The following is a 14136-nucleotide window of genomic DNA, read 5'->3' as shown; positions in this document are numbered from 1 at the left end:
GGAGCTGAAACCCTCTTTTTAGAAGGTTCCAGCTCCCACTTCCTCCCGGGGCACCACGGTGCCAGAAGTAAGACCCCCCCTCAGCAATCATCTGGGACACGTCACAGGTCCCAGATGATTGCCCGGCCAGTCACAGTGTGGCTCACGCATGCGCAGTACGTGCCCAGCTGGGAAGCCACAGCCGGGCGCCCACAGTGACAATACCAGTTCCGCAGAGAGAAGGGGGAGACGATCAGGGCTTCGTTCCTCTGCATCGCTGGACCCCGGACAGGTAAGTGTCCGATTATTTTCAAGTATTTGTAGCTGCTGACTTTTAAACTCCGCTTTAAACTTCATATGATTAGAAATGTTATTTAATCACAAAATATATGTATAGTTTATACTATAAAACAAACACATTGCTGTGCGCCACTAAAGTGTTGGGGTTTGACTTGAAGAAAAGGTGGCAGGTGAGGGGTTAATCCTGACCACACACAGCGATCGATTTCCTGAGGTGTCACAATGACAGATGGAGGAGAGGGTGCCGCCTGTTCCATGTCAGCAGCTGAACACAAAGGCTTGTTGTGGAGATAAAATGACTGGAAGGTGGCTACCTGGAGTCATAACGTTCCAGACCGGGCCACCAGGTATGAGAGGGGATAGGGGCTCTCTGCATTACTCATTACTAGCACGCCATGTTCTATAGATGTCCAGCAAGCAGAGAAGCTTTGATTATTTTGAAAACCTGGCCTGCTGCTGACTGAGGGCTTGTTCAGACATATAACCAGGGGGTGGTAAAAAGCAGGTGGTTGAGCCATAGTTTTACCACCCCTTGGAACTAAGCCGTCTGGTAGAAGCACTTTCCTGTAAATGAGACACCTTAGTGAATACGGTCCATCTGAAGAGGTGTTGTGCTCCGAGCTGAACTGAGTTCTCTCCTCTCGTAGACATTCAGCATGCCTCTACCACCCTTATTACAGAAGAGAGCCCTCGCCCTACAGAGACAGCTGCTGTCTGCTTCTCTCCTACAGGAGCTAGAGACCTTCCTGAAGAGAAAGGTAAGGAGCAACCCTGGTCTGACCCTGCCCTTGTCTTTGTGTCTCACTTCTCCTGCTGCAAAATGGAAATTCTTCCTCACTTGCTGCATTCTCTCTCCTCATTCAGCACAAGGTGCAGGTAGACCCGTCTGGGAACCATAACTTGGCTTCAGATGTCCCCTCATATATTGTTCCCCTTTCTAAACCCAAGGACTCTGCTAACTGGGTGGGACCCTTTTACCCAATGTCCCATTGTTTCCATTGATGGAGATGAGGAGGGTTGTGTTTGTGATGGGTCATATGAGGGATATAAAATGGTCTCTCTTCTTACAGGGAGTCCAGAATTCAGACACTCAACATGGAAGCTTCAGTGACGAGGAGAATGTTCTCAGGTAAGCTTCTATCGTTGTATTCTGAGGTACCCTTCTATCGCTGTATTCTGAGGTACGCTTCCATCGCTGTATTCTGAGGTACGCCTCTATCGCTGTATTCTGAGGTACGCTTCCATCGCTGTATTCTGAGGTAAGCTTCCATCTCTGTATTCTGAGGTAAGCTTCTATCGTTGTATTCTGAGGTACCCTTCTATCGCTGTATTCTGAAGTACGCCTCTATCGCTGTATTCTGAGGTACCCTTCTATCGCTGTATTCTGAGGTACGCCTCTATCGCTGTATTCTGAGGTACGCTTCCATCTCTGTATTCTGAGGTACGCTTCCATCTCTGTATTCTGAGGTACGCTTCCATCTCTGTATTCTGAGGTACGCTTCCATCACTGTATTCTGAGGTACGCTTCTATCGCTGTATTCTGAGGTACGCTTCCATCTCTGTATTCTGAGGTACGCTTCCATCTCTGTATTCTGAGGTACGCTTCCATCACTGTATTTTGAGGTACGCTTCCATCGCTGTATTCTGAGGTACGCTTCCATCTCTATATTCTGAGGTACGCCTCTATCACTGTATTCTGAGGTATGCTTCCATCTCTGTATTCTGAGGTACGCTTCCATCGCTGTATTCTGAGGTACGCTTCTATCGCTGTATTCTGAGGTACGCTTCCATCGCCGTATTCTGAGGTACGCTTCCATCGCCGTATTCTGAGGTACGCTTCCATCGCTGTATTCTGAGGTACGCTTCCATTGCTGTATTCTGAGGTACGCTTCCATCGCTGTATTCTGAGGTACGCTTCTATCGCTGTATTCTGAGGTACGCTTCTGTCACCGTATCCTGAGGTACGCTTCCATCGCTGTATTCTGAGGTACGCTTCTATCGCTGTATTCTCAGGTAAGCTTCCATCGCTGTATTCTGAGGTACGCTTCTATCGCTGTATTCTGAGGTACGCTTCTGTCACCATATTCTGAGGTACGCTTCCATTGCTGTATTCTGAGGTACACTTCTATCGCTGTATTCTGAGGTATGCTTCTATCGCTGTATTCTGAGGTACGCCTCTATCGCTGTATTCTGAAGTAAGCTTCCATCGCTGTATTCTGAGGTACGCCTCTATCGCTGTATTCTGAGGTATGCTTCTGTCACCATATTCTGAGGTACGCTTCTGTCAGGGTATTCTGAGGTATGCTTCCATCACTGTATTCTGAGGTACGCCTCTATCGCTGTATTCTGAGGTACGCTTCCATCACTGTATTCTGAGGTACGCTTCCATCGCTGTATTCTGAGGTACGCTTCCATCTCTGTATTCTGAGGTAAGCTTCCATCGCTGTATTCTGAGGTACGCTTCCATCTCTGTATTCTGAGGTACGCTTCCATCGCTGTATTGTGAGGTGCGCTTCCATCTCTGTATTCTGAGGTACGCTTCCATCGCTGTATTCTGAGGTACGCTTCTATTGCTGTATTCTGAGGTACGCTTCCATCGCTGTATTCTGAGGTACGCTTCCATCGCTGTATTCTGAGGTACGCTTCTATCGCTGTATTCTGAGGTACGCTTCTGTCACCGTATTCTGAGGTACGCTTCCATCGCTGTATTCTGAGGTACGCTTCCATCGCTGTATTCTGAGGTACGCTTCCATCGCTGTATTCTGAGGTACGCTTCCATCGCTGTATTCTGAGGTACGCTTCCATCGCTGTATTCTGAGGTACGCTTCTATCACTGTATTCTGAGGTACGCTTCCATCGCTGTATTCTGAGGTACGCTTCCATCGCTGTATTCTGAGGTACGCTTCTATCACTGTATTCTGAGGTATGCTTCCATCTCTGTATTCTGAGGTACGCTTCCATCGCTGTATTCTGAGGTACGCTTCTATCGCTGTATTCTGAGGTACGCTTCCATCGCCGTATTCTGAGGTACGCCTCTATCACTGTATTCTGAGGTACGCTTCCATCTCTGTATTCTGCGGTACGCTTCCATCGCTGTATTCTGAGGTACGCTTCCATCGCTGTATTTTGAGGTACGCCTCTATCACTGTATTCTGAGGTACAGTACGCTTCCTTCACTGTATTCTGAGGTACGCTTCCATCTCTGTATTCTGAGGTACGCTTCCATCGCTGTATTCTGAGGTACGCTTCCATCGCTGTATTCTGAGGTACGCTTCCATCTCTGTATTCTGAGGTAAGCTTCTATCGTTGTATTCTGAGGTACCCTTCTATCGCTGTATTCTGAAGTACGCCTCTATCGCTGTATTCTGAGGTACCCTTCTATCGCTGTATTCTGAGGTACGCCTCTATCGCTGTATTCTGAGGTACGCTTCCATCTCTGTATTCTGAGGTACGCTTCCATCTCTGTATTCTGAGGTACGCTTCCATCTCTGTATTCTGAGGTACGCTTCCATCACTGTATTCTGAGGTACGCTTCTATCGCTGTATTCTGAGGTACGCTTCCATCTCTGTATTCTGAGGTACGCTTCCATCTCTGTATTCTGAGGTACGCTTCCATCACTGTATTTTGAGGTACGCCTCTATCACTGTATTCTGAGGTATGCTTCCATCTCTGTATTCTGAGGTACGCTTCCATCGCTGTATTCTGAGGTACGCTTCTATCGCTGTATTCTGAGGTACGCTTCCATCGCCGTATTCTGAGGTACGCTTCCATCGCCGTATTCTGAGGTACGCTTCCATCGCTGTATTCTGAGGTACGCTTCCATTGCTGTATTCTGAGGTACGCTTCCATCGCTGTATTCTGAGGTACGCTTCTATCGCTGTATTCTGAGGTACGCTTCTGTCACCGTATCCTGAGGTACGCTTCCATCGCTGTATTCTGAGGTACGCTTCTATCGCTGTATTCTCAGGTAAGCTTCCATCGCTGTATTCTGAGGTACGCTTCTATCGCTGTATTCTGAGGTACGCTTCTGTCACCATATTCTGAGGTACGCTTCCATTGCTGTATTCTGAGGTACACTTCTATCGCTGTATTCTGAGGTATGCTTCTATCGCTATATTCTGAGGTACGCTTCTGTCACCATATTCTGAGGTACGCTTCCATCGCTGTATTCTGAGGTACGCCTCTATCGCTGTATTCTGAAGTAAGCTTCCATCGCTGTATTCTGAGGTACGCCTCTATCGCTGTATTCTGAGGTATGCTTCTGTCACCATATTCTGAGGTACGCTTCTGTCAGGGTATTCTGAGGTATGCTTCCATCACTGTATTCTGAGGTACGCCTCTATCGCTGTATTCTGAGGTACGCTTCCATCACTGTATTCTGAGGTACGCTTCCATCGCTGTATTCTGAGGTACGCTTCCATCTCTGTATTCTGAGGTAAGCTTCCATCGCTGTATTCTGAGGTACGCTTCCATCTCTGTATTCTGAGGTACGCTTCCATCGCTGTATTGTGAGGTGCGCTTCCATCTCTGTATTCTGAGGTACGCTTCCATCGCTGTATTCTGAGGTACGCTTCTATTGCTGTATTCTGAGGTACGCTTCCATCGCTGTATTCTGAGGTACGCTTCCATCGCTGTATTCTGAGGTACGCTTCTATCGCTGTATTCTGAGGTACGCTTCTGTCACCGTATTCTGAGGTACGCTTCCATCGCTGTATTCTGAGGTACGCTTCCATCGCTGTATTCTGAGGTACGCTTCCATCGCTGTATTCTGAGGTACGCTTCCATCGCTGTATTCTGAGGTACGCTTCCATCGCTGTATTCTGAGGTACGCTTCTATCACTGTATTCTGAGGTACGCTTCCATCGCTGTATTCTGAGGTACGCTTCCATCGCTGTATTCTGAGGTACGCTTCTATCACTGTATTCTGAGGTATGCTTCCATCTCTGTATTCTGAGGTACGCTTCCATCGCTGTATTCTGAGGTACGCTTCTATCGCTGTATTCTGAGGTACGCTTCCATCGCCGTATTCTGAGGTACGCCTCTATCACTGTATTCTGAGGTACGCTTCCATCTCTGTATTCTGCGGTACGCTTCCATCGCTGTATTCTGAGGTACGCTTCCATCGCTGTATTTTGAGGTACGCCTCTATCACTGTATTCTGAGGTACAGTACGCTTCCTTCACTGTATTCTGAGGTACGCTTCCATCTCTGTATTCTGAGGTACGCTTCCATCGCTGTATTCTGAGGTACGCTTCCATCGCTGTATTCTGAGGTACGCTTCTATCGCTGTATTCTGAGGTACGCTTCTGTCACCATATTCTGAGGTACGCTTCCATCGCTGTATTCTGAGGTAAGCTTCCATCGCTGTATTCTGAGGTACGCTTCCATCGCTGTATTCTGAGGTACGCTTCCATCGCTGTATTCTGAGGTACGCTTCCATCACTGTATTCTGAGGTACGCCTCTATCACTGTATTCTGAGGTACGCTTCCATCGCTGTATTCTGAGGTACGCTTCCATCTCTGTATTCTGAGGTAAGCTTCCATCGCTGTATTCTGAGGTACGCTTCCATCACTGTATTCTGAGGTACGCTTCCATCGCTGTATTCTGAGGTACGCTTCCATCTCTGTATTCTGAGGTACGCTTCCATCGCTGTATTCTGAGGTACGCTTCCATCGCTGTATTCTGAGGTACGCTTCCATTGCTGTATTCTGAGGTACACTTCTATCGCTGTATTCTGAGGTATGCTTCTATCGCTATATTCTGAGGTACGCTTCTGTCACCATATTCTGAGGTACGCTTCCATCGCTGTATTCTGAGGTACGCCTCTATCGCTGTATTCTGAAGTAAGCTTCCATCGCTGTATTCTGAGGTACGCCTCTATCGCTGTATTCTGAGGTATGCTTCTGTCACCATATTCTGAGGTACGCTTCTGTCAGGGTATTCTGAGGTATGCTTCCATCACTGTATTCTGAGGTACGCCTCTATCGCTGTATTCTGAGGTACGCTTCCATCACTGTATTCTGAGGTACGCTTCCATCGCTGTATTCTGAGGTACGCTTCCATCTCTGTATTCTGAGGTAAGCTTCCATCGCTGTATTCTGAGGTACGCTTCCATCACTGTATTCTGAGGTACGCTTCCATCGCTGTATTCTGAGGTACGCTTCCATCTCTGTATTCTGAGGTAAGCTTCCATCGCTGTATTCTGAGGTACGCTTCCATCTCTGTATTCTGAGGTAAGCTTCCATCGCTGTATTCTGAGGTACGCTTCCATCGCTGTATTCTGAGGTACGCTTCCATCGCTGTATTCTGAGGTACGCTTCTATCGCTGTATTCTGAGGTACGCTTCTGTCACCGTATTCTGAGGTACGCTTCCATCGCTGTATTCTGAGGTACGCTTCTATCGCTGTATTCTGAGGTACGCTTCTGTCACCGTATTCTGAGGTACGCTTCCATCGCTGTTTTCTGAGGTACGCTTCTATCGCTGTATTCTGAGGTATGCTTCTGTCACCATATTCTGAGGTACGCTTCTGTCAGGGTATTCTGAGGTATGCTTCCATCACTGTATTCTGAGGTACGCCTCTATCACTGTATTCTGAGGTACGCTTCCATCGCTGTATTCTGAGGTACGCTTCCATCTCTGTATTCTGAGGTAAGCTTCCATCGCTGTATTCTGAGGTACGCTTCCATCACTGTATTCTGAGGTACGCTTCCATCGCTGTATTCTGAGGTACGCTTCTATCGCTGTATTCTGAGGTACGCTTCTGTCACCATATTCTGAGGTACGGTTCCATCGCTGTATTCTGAGGTACGCTTCCATCGCTGTATTCTGAGGTACGCCTCTATCGCTGTATTCTGAGGTATGCTTCTGTCACCATATTCTGAGGTACGCTTCTGTCAGGGTATTCTGAGGTACGCTTCCATCACTGTATTCTGAGGTACGCCTCTATCACTGTATTCTGAGGTACGCTTCCATCACTGTATTCTGAGGTACGCTTCCATCGCTGTATTCTGAGGTACGCTTCCATTGCTGTATTCTGAGGTACACTTCTATCGCTGTATTCTGAGGTATGCTTCTATCGCTGTATTCTGAGGTACGCTTCTGTCACCATATTCTGAGGTACGCTTCCATCGCTGTATTCTGAGGTACGCCTCTATCGCTGTATTCTGAAGTAAGCTTCCATCGCTGTATTCTGAGGTACACCTCTATCGCTGTATTCTGAGGTATGCTTCTGTCACCATATTCTGAGGTACGCTTCTGTCAGGGTATTCTGAGGTATGCTTCCATCACTGTATTCTGAGGTACGCCTCTATCGCTGTATTCTGAGGTACGCTTCCATCACTGTATTCTGAGGTACGCTTCCATCGCTGTATTCTGAGGTACGCTTCCATCTCTGTATTCTGAGGTAAGCTTCCATCGCTGTATTCTGAGGTACGCTTCCATCTCTGTATTCTGAGGTACGCTTCCATCGCTGTATTCTGAGGTACGCTTCCATCTCTGTATTCTGAGGTACGCTTCCATTGCTGTATTCTGAGGTACGCTTCCATCGCTGTATTCTGAGGTGCGCTTCCATCGCTGTATTCTGAGGTACGCCTCTATCGCTGTATTCTGAGGTACGCTTCCATCGCTGTATTCTGAGGTACGCTTCCATCTCTGTATTCTGAGGTACGCTTCCATCGCTGTATTCTGAGGTACGCTTCCATCTCTGTATTCTGAGGTACGCTTCCATTGCTGTATTCTGAGGTACACTTCTATCGCTGTATTCTGAGGTATGCTTCTATCGCTGTATTCTGAGGTACGCTTCTGTCACCATATTCTGAGGTACGCTTCCATCGCTGTATTCTGAGGTACGCCTCTATCGCTGTATTCTGAAGTAAGCTTCCATCGCTGTATTCTGAGGTACGCCTCTATTGCTGTATTCTGAGGTATGCTTCTGTCACCATATTCTGAGGTGCGCTTCTGTCAGGGTATTCTGAGGTATGCTTCCATCACTGTATTCTGAGGTACGCCTCTATCGCTGTATTCTGAGGTACGCTTCCATCACTGTATTCTGAGGTACGCTTCCATCGCTGTATTCTGAGGTACGCTTCCATCTCTGTATTCTGAGGTAAGCTTCCATCGCTGTATTCTGAGGTACGCTTCTATTGCTGTATTCTGAGGTACGCTTCCATCGCTGTATTCTGAGGTACGCTTCCATCGCTGTATTCTGAGGTACGCTTCTATCGCTGTATTCTGAGGTACGCTTCTGTCACCGTATTCTGAGGTACGCTTCCATCGCTGTATTCTGAGGTACGCTTCCATCGCTGTATTCTGAGGTACGCTTCCATCGCTGTATTCTGAGGTACGCTTCCATCGCTGTATTCTGAGGTACGCTTCCATCGCTGTATTCTGAGGTACGCTTCTATCACTGTATTCTGAGGTACGCTTCCATCGCTGTATTCTGAGGTACGCTTCCATCGCTGTATTCTGAGGTACGCTTCTATCACTGTATTCTGAGGTACGCTTCCATCGCTGTATTCTGAGGTACGCTTCTATCGCTGTATTCTGAGGTACGCTTCCATCGCCGTATTCTGAGGTACGCTTCCATCGCCGTATTCTGAGGTACGCTTCCATCGCTGTATTCTGAGGTACGCTTCCATTGCTGTATTCTGAGGTACGCTTCCATTGCTGTATTCTGAGGTACGCTTCCATTGCTGTATTCTGAGGTACGCTTCCATCGCTGTATTCTGAGGTACGCTTCCATCGCTGTATTCTGAGGTACACTTCTATCGCTGTATTCTGAGGTACGCTTCTATCGCTGTATTCTGAGGTACGCTTCTGTCACCATAATCTGAGGTACGCTTCCATCGCTGTATTCTGAGGTACGCTTCCATCGCTGTATTCTGAGGTACGCCTCTATCGCTGTATTCTGAAGTAAGCTTCCATCGCTGTATTCTGAGGTACGCTTCCATCGCTGTATTCTGAGGTACGCCTCTATCGCTGTATTCTGAAGTAAGCTTCCATCGCTGTATTCTGAGGTACGCTTCTATCGCTGTATTCTGAAGTAAGCTTCCATCGCTGTATTCTGAGGTACGCTTCTATCGCTGTATTCTGAGGTATGCTTCTGTCAGGGTATTCTGAGGTACGCTTCTGTCAGGGTATTCTGAGGTATGCTTCCATCACTGTATTCTGAGGTACGCCTCTATCACTGTATTCTGAGGTACGCTTCCATCGCTGTATTCTGAGGTACGCTTCCATCGCTGTATTCTGAGGTAAGCTTCCATCGCTGTATTCTGAGGTACGCTTCCATCTCTGTATTCTAAGGGAAGCTTCCATCGCTGTATTCTGAGGTACGCCTCTATCGCTGTATTCTGAGGTATGCTTCTGTCACCATATTCTGAGGTACGCTTCTGTCAGGGTATTCTGAGGTATGCTTCCATCACTGTATTCTGAGGTACGCCTCTATCGCTGTATTCTGAGGTACGCTTCCATCACTGTATTCTGAGGTACGCTTCCATCGCTGTATCCTGAGGTACGCTTCCATCGCTGTATTCTGAGGTACGCTTCCATCGCTGTATTCTGAGGTACGCTTCTATCGCTGTATTCTGAGGTACGCTTCCATCTCTGTATTCTGAGGTACGCCTCTATCACTGTATTCTGAGGTACGCTTCCATCGCTGTATTCTGAGGTACGCTTCCATCTCTGTATTCTGAGGTACGCCTCTATCACTGTATTCTGAGGTACGCTTCCATCGTTGTATTCTGAGGTACGCTTCCATCTTTGTATTCTGAGGTAAGCTTCCATCGCTGTATTCTGAGGTACGCTTCCATCACTGTATTCTGAGGTACGCTTCCATCGCTGTATTCTGAGGTACGCTTCCATCTCTGTATTCTGAGGTACGCTTCCATCGCTGTATTCTGAGGTACGCTTCCATCGCTGTATTCTGAGGTACGCTTCCATTGCTGTATTCTGAGGTACACTTCTATCGCTGTATTCTGAGGTACGCTTCCATCTTTGTATTCTGAGGTATGCTTCTATCGCTGTATTCTGAGGTACGCTTCTGTCACCATATTCTGAGGTACGCTTCCATCGCTGTATTCTGAGGTACGCTTCTGTCACCATATTCTGAGGTACGCTTCTGTCAGGGTATTCTGAGGTATGCTTCCATCACTGTATTCTGAGGTACTCCTCTATCGCTGTATTCTGAGGTATGCTTCTGTCACCATATTCTGAGGTACGCTTCTGTCAGGGTATTCTGAGGTACGCTTCCATCGCTGTATTCTGAGGTACTCCTCTATCGCTGTATTCTGAGGTATGCTTCTGTCACCATATTCTGAGGTACGCTTCTGTCAGGGTATTCTGAGGTACGCTTCCATCGCTGTATTCTGAGGTACGCTTCCATCTCTGTATTCTGAGGTAAGCTTCCATCGCTGTATTCTGAGGTACGCTTCCATCTCTTTATTCTGAGGTACACTTCCATCGCTGTATTCTGAGGTGCGCTTCCATCTCTGTATTCTGAGGTACGCTTCCATCGCTGTATTCTGAGGTACGCTTCTATCGCTGTATTCTGAGGTACGCTTCCATCGCTGTATTCTGAGGTACGCTTCCATCGCTGTATTCTGAGGTACGCTTCTATCGCTGTATTCTGAGGTACGCTTCTGTCACCGTATTCTGAGGTACGCTTCCATCGCTGTATTCTGAGGTACGCTTCCATCGCTGTATTCTGAGGTACGCTTCCATCGCTGTATTCTGAGGTACGCTTCCATCGCTGTATTCTGAGGTACGCTTCTATCGCTGTATTCTGAGGTACGCTTCTGTCACCGTATTCTGAGGTACGCTTCCATCGCTGTATTCTGAGGTACGCTTCTATCGCTGTATTCTGAGGTACGCTTCTGTCACCGTATTCTGAGGTACGCTTCCATCGCTGTTTTCTGAGGTACGCTTCTATCGCTGTATTCTGAGGTATGCTTCTGTCACCATATTCTGAGGTACGCTTCTGTCAGGGTATTCTGAGGTATGCTTCCATCACTGTATTCTGAGGTACGCCTCTATCACTGTATTCTGAGGTACGCTTCCATCGCTGTATTCTGAGGTACGCTTCCATCTCTGTATTCTGAGGTAAGCTTCCATCGCTGTATTCTGAGGTACGCTTCCATCACTGTATTCTGAGGTACGCTTCCATCGCTGTATTCTGAGGTACGCTTCTATCGCTGTATTCTGAGGTACGCTTCTGTCACCATATTCTGAGGTACGCTTCCATCGCTGTATTCTGAGGTACGCTTCCATCGTTGTATTCTGAGGTACGCTTCCATCTCTGTATTCTGAGGTACGCTTCCATCGCTGTATTCTGAGGTGCGCTTCCATCTCTGTATTCTGAGGTACGCTTCTATCGCTGTATTCTGAGGTATGCTTCCATCGCTGTATTCTGAGGTATGCTTCCATCGCTGTATTCTGAGGTACGCTTCTATCGCTGTATTCTGAGGTACGCTTCTATCGCTGTATTCTGAGGTACGCTTCTGTCACCATATTCTGAGGTACACTTCCATCGCTGTATTCTGAGGTACGCTTCCATCGCTGTATTCTGAGGTACGCCTCTATCGCTGTATTCTGAAGTAAGCTTCCATCGCTGTATTCTGAGGTACGCCTCTATCGCTGTATTCTGAGGTATGCTTCTGTCACCATATTCTGAGGTACGCTTCTGTCAGGGTATTCTGAGGTATGCTTCCATCACTGTATTCTGAGGTTTGCCTCTATCGCTGTATTCTGAGGTACGCTTCCATCACTGTATTCTGAGGTACGCTTCCATCGCTGTATTCTGAGGTACGCTTCCATCTCTGTATTCTGAGGTAAGCTTCCATCGCTGTATTCTGAGGTACGCTTCCATCTCTGTATTCTGAGGTACACTTCCATCGCTGTATTCTGAGGTACGCTTCTATTGCTGTATTCTGAGGTACGCTTCCATCGCTGTATTCTGAGGTACGCTTCCATCGCTGTATTCTGAGGTACGCTTCTATCGCTGTATTCTGAGGTACGCTTCCATCGCTGTATTCTGAGGTACGCTTCCATCGCTGTATTCTGAGGTACGCTTCCATCGCTGTATTCTGAGGTACGCTTCTATCGCTGTATTCTGAGGTACGCTTCCATCGCTGTATTCTGAGGTACGCTTCCATCGCTGTATTCTGAAGTATGCTTCCATCTCTGTATTCTGAGGTACGCTTCCATCTCTGTATTCTGAGGTACGCTTCCATCGCTGTATTCTGAGGTACGCTTCTGTCACCTTATTCTGAGGTACGCTTCCATCGCTGTATTCTGAGGTACGCCGCTTCTATCGCTGTATTCTGAGGTACGCTTCCATCGCTGTATTCTGAGGTACGCCTCTATCGCTGTATTCTGAGGTACGCCTCTATCGCTGTATTCTGAGGTACGCTTCCATCACTGTATTCTGAGGTACGCTTCTGTCACCATATTCTGAGGTACGCTTCCATCGATGTATTCTGAGGTACGCTTCCATCGCTGTATTCTGAGGTACACTTCCATCACTGTATTCTGAGGTATGCTTCCATCTCTGTATTCTGGGGTACGCTCCCATCGCTGTATTCTGAGGTACGCTTCTGTCACCATATTCTGAGGTACGCTTCCATCGCTGTATTCTGAGGTACGCTTCCATCACTGTATTCTGAGGTACGCTTCCATCACCGTATTCTGAGGTACGCTTCCATCACCGTATTCTGAGGTACTCTTCCATCACCATATTCTGAGGTACTCTCCCATCACCATATTCTGAGGTACGCTTCCGTCATCGTATTCTGAGGTATGCTTCTGTTGCATATTCTGAGGTCGCCTTCTGTCATCATATTCTGAGGTCCCCTTCTGTCATCATATTCTGAGGTCCCCTTCTGTCATCATATTCTGAGGTCCCCTTCTGTCATCGTATTCTGAGGTCCCCTTCTGTCACCATATTCTGGGGTCCCCTTCTGTCATCGTATTCTGAGGTCCCCTTCTGTCATCGTATTCTGAGGTCCCCTTCCATCATCGTATTCTGAGGTCCCCTTCCGTCATCGTATTCTGAGGTCCCCTTCCATCATCGTATTCTGAGGTCCCCTTCTGTCATCGTATTCTGAGGTCCCCTTCTGTCATCGTATTCTGAGGTCCCCTTCTGTCATCGTATTCTGAGGTCCCCTTCTGTCATCGTATTCTGAGGTCCCCTTCCATCATCGTATTCTGAGGTCCCCTTCTGTCATCGTATTCTGAGGTCCCCTTCTGTCACCATATTCTGAGGTCCCCTTCTGTCATCGTATTCTGGGGTCCCCTTCCATCATCGTATTCTGAGGTACCCTTCTGTCATCGTATTCTGAGGTCCCCTTCTGTCACCATATTCTGAGGTCCCCTTCTGTCATCGTATTCTGGGGTCCCCTTCCATCGCTGTATTCTGAAGTACCCTTCTGTCACCTTATTCTGAAGTACACTTCTGTCACCGTATTCTGAAGTACCCTTCTGTCACGGTATTCTGAAGTACACTTCTGTCACCGTATTCTGAAGTACGCTTCTGTCACCGTATTCTGAGGTCCTCTTCTGTCATCGTATTCTGAGGTCCTCTTCTGTCATCGTATTCTGAGGTCCTCTTCTGTCATCGTATTCTGAGGTCCTCTTCTGTCACCGTATTCTGAGGTCCCCTTCCATCACCGTATTCTGAGGTCCCCTTCCATCACTGTATTCTGAGGTACCCTTCCATCACCGTATTCTGAGGTCCCCTTCCATCACCGTATTCTGAGGTACGCTTCTGTCACCGTATTCTGAGGTCCCCTTCTGTCACCGTATTCTGAGGTCCTCTTCTGTCATCGTATTCTGAGGTCCTCTTCTGTCATCGTATTCTGAGGT

At 47.6% G+C, this 14136-nt stretch overlaps 1 protein-coding gene across 1 annotated transcript in view; it reads left to right on the top strand.

The window, feature by feature from the left end:
• Positions 1-511: 511 nt before the first annotated feature.
• LOC141113782 (cilia- and flagella-associated protein 337-like) overlaps positions 512-14136 on the top strand; it is a 178447-nt gene continuing 164822 nt past the window's right edge. The window contains exons 1-3 of the mRNA XM_073607063.1: positions 512-626; positions 927-1037; positions 1350-1408. Of these exons, the coding sequence (XP_073463164.1) occupies positions 936-1037; positions 1350-1408 (161 nt within the window). The 5' untranslated portion in view covers positions 512-626; positions 927-935. The remainder of the gene's footprint in view (positions 627-926; positions 1038-1349; positions 1409-14136) is intronic.

Source organism: Aquarana catesbeiana, linkage group LG12 (assembly GCF_042186555.1).
Source record: "Aquarana catesbeiana isolate 2022-GZ linkage group LG12, ASM4218655v1, whole genome shotgun sequence".
NCBI lineage: Eukaryota > Metazoa > Chordata > Amphibia > Anura > Ranidae > Aquarana > Aquarana catesbeiana.
The sequence above is the reverse complement of the archived record's forward strand: the minus strand, read 5'-3'. Positions and strand labels throughout refer to the sequence as shown.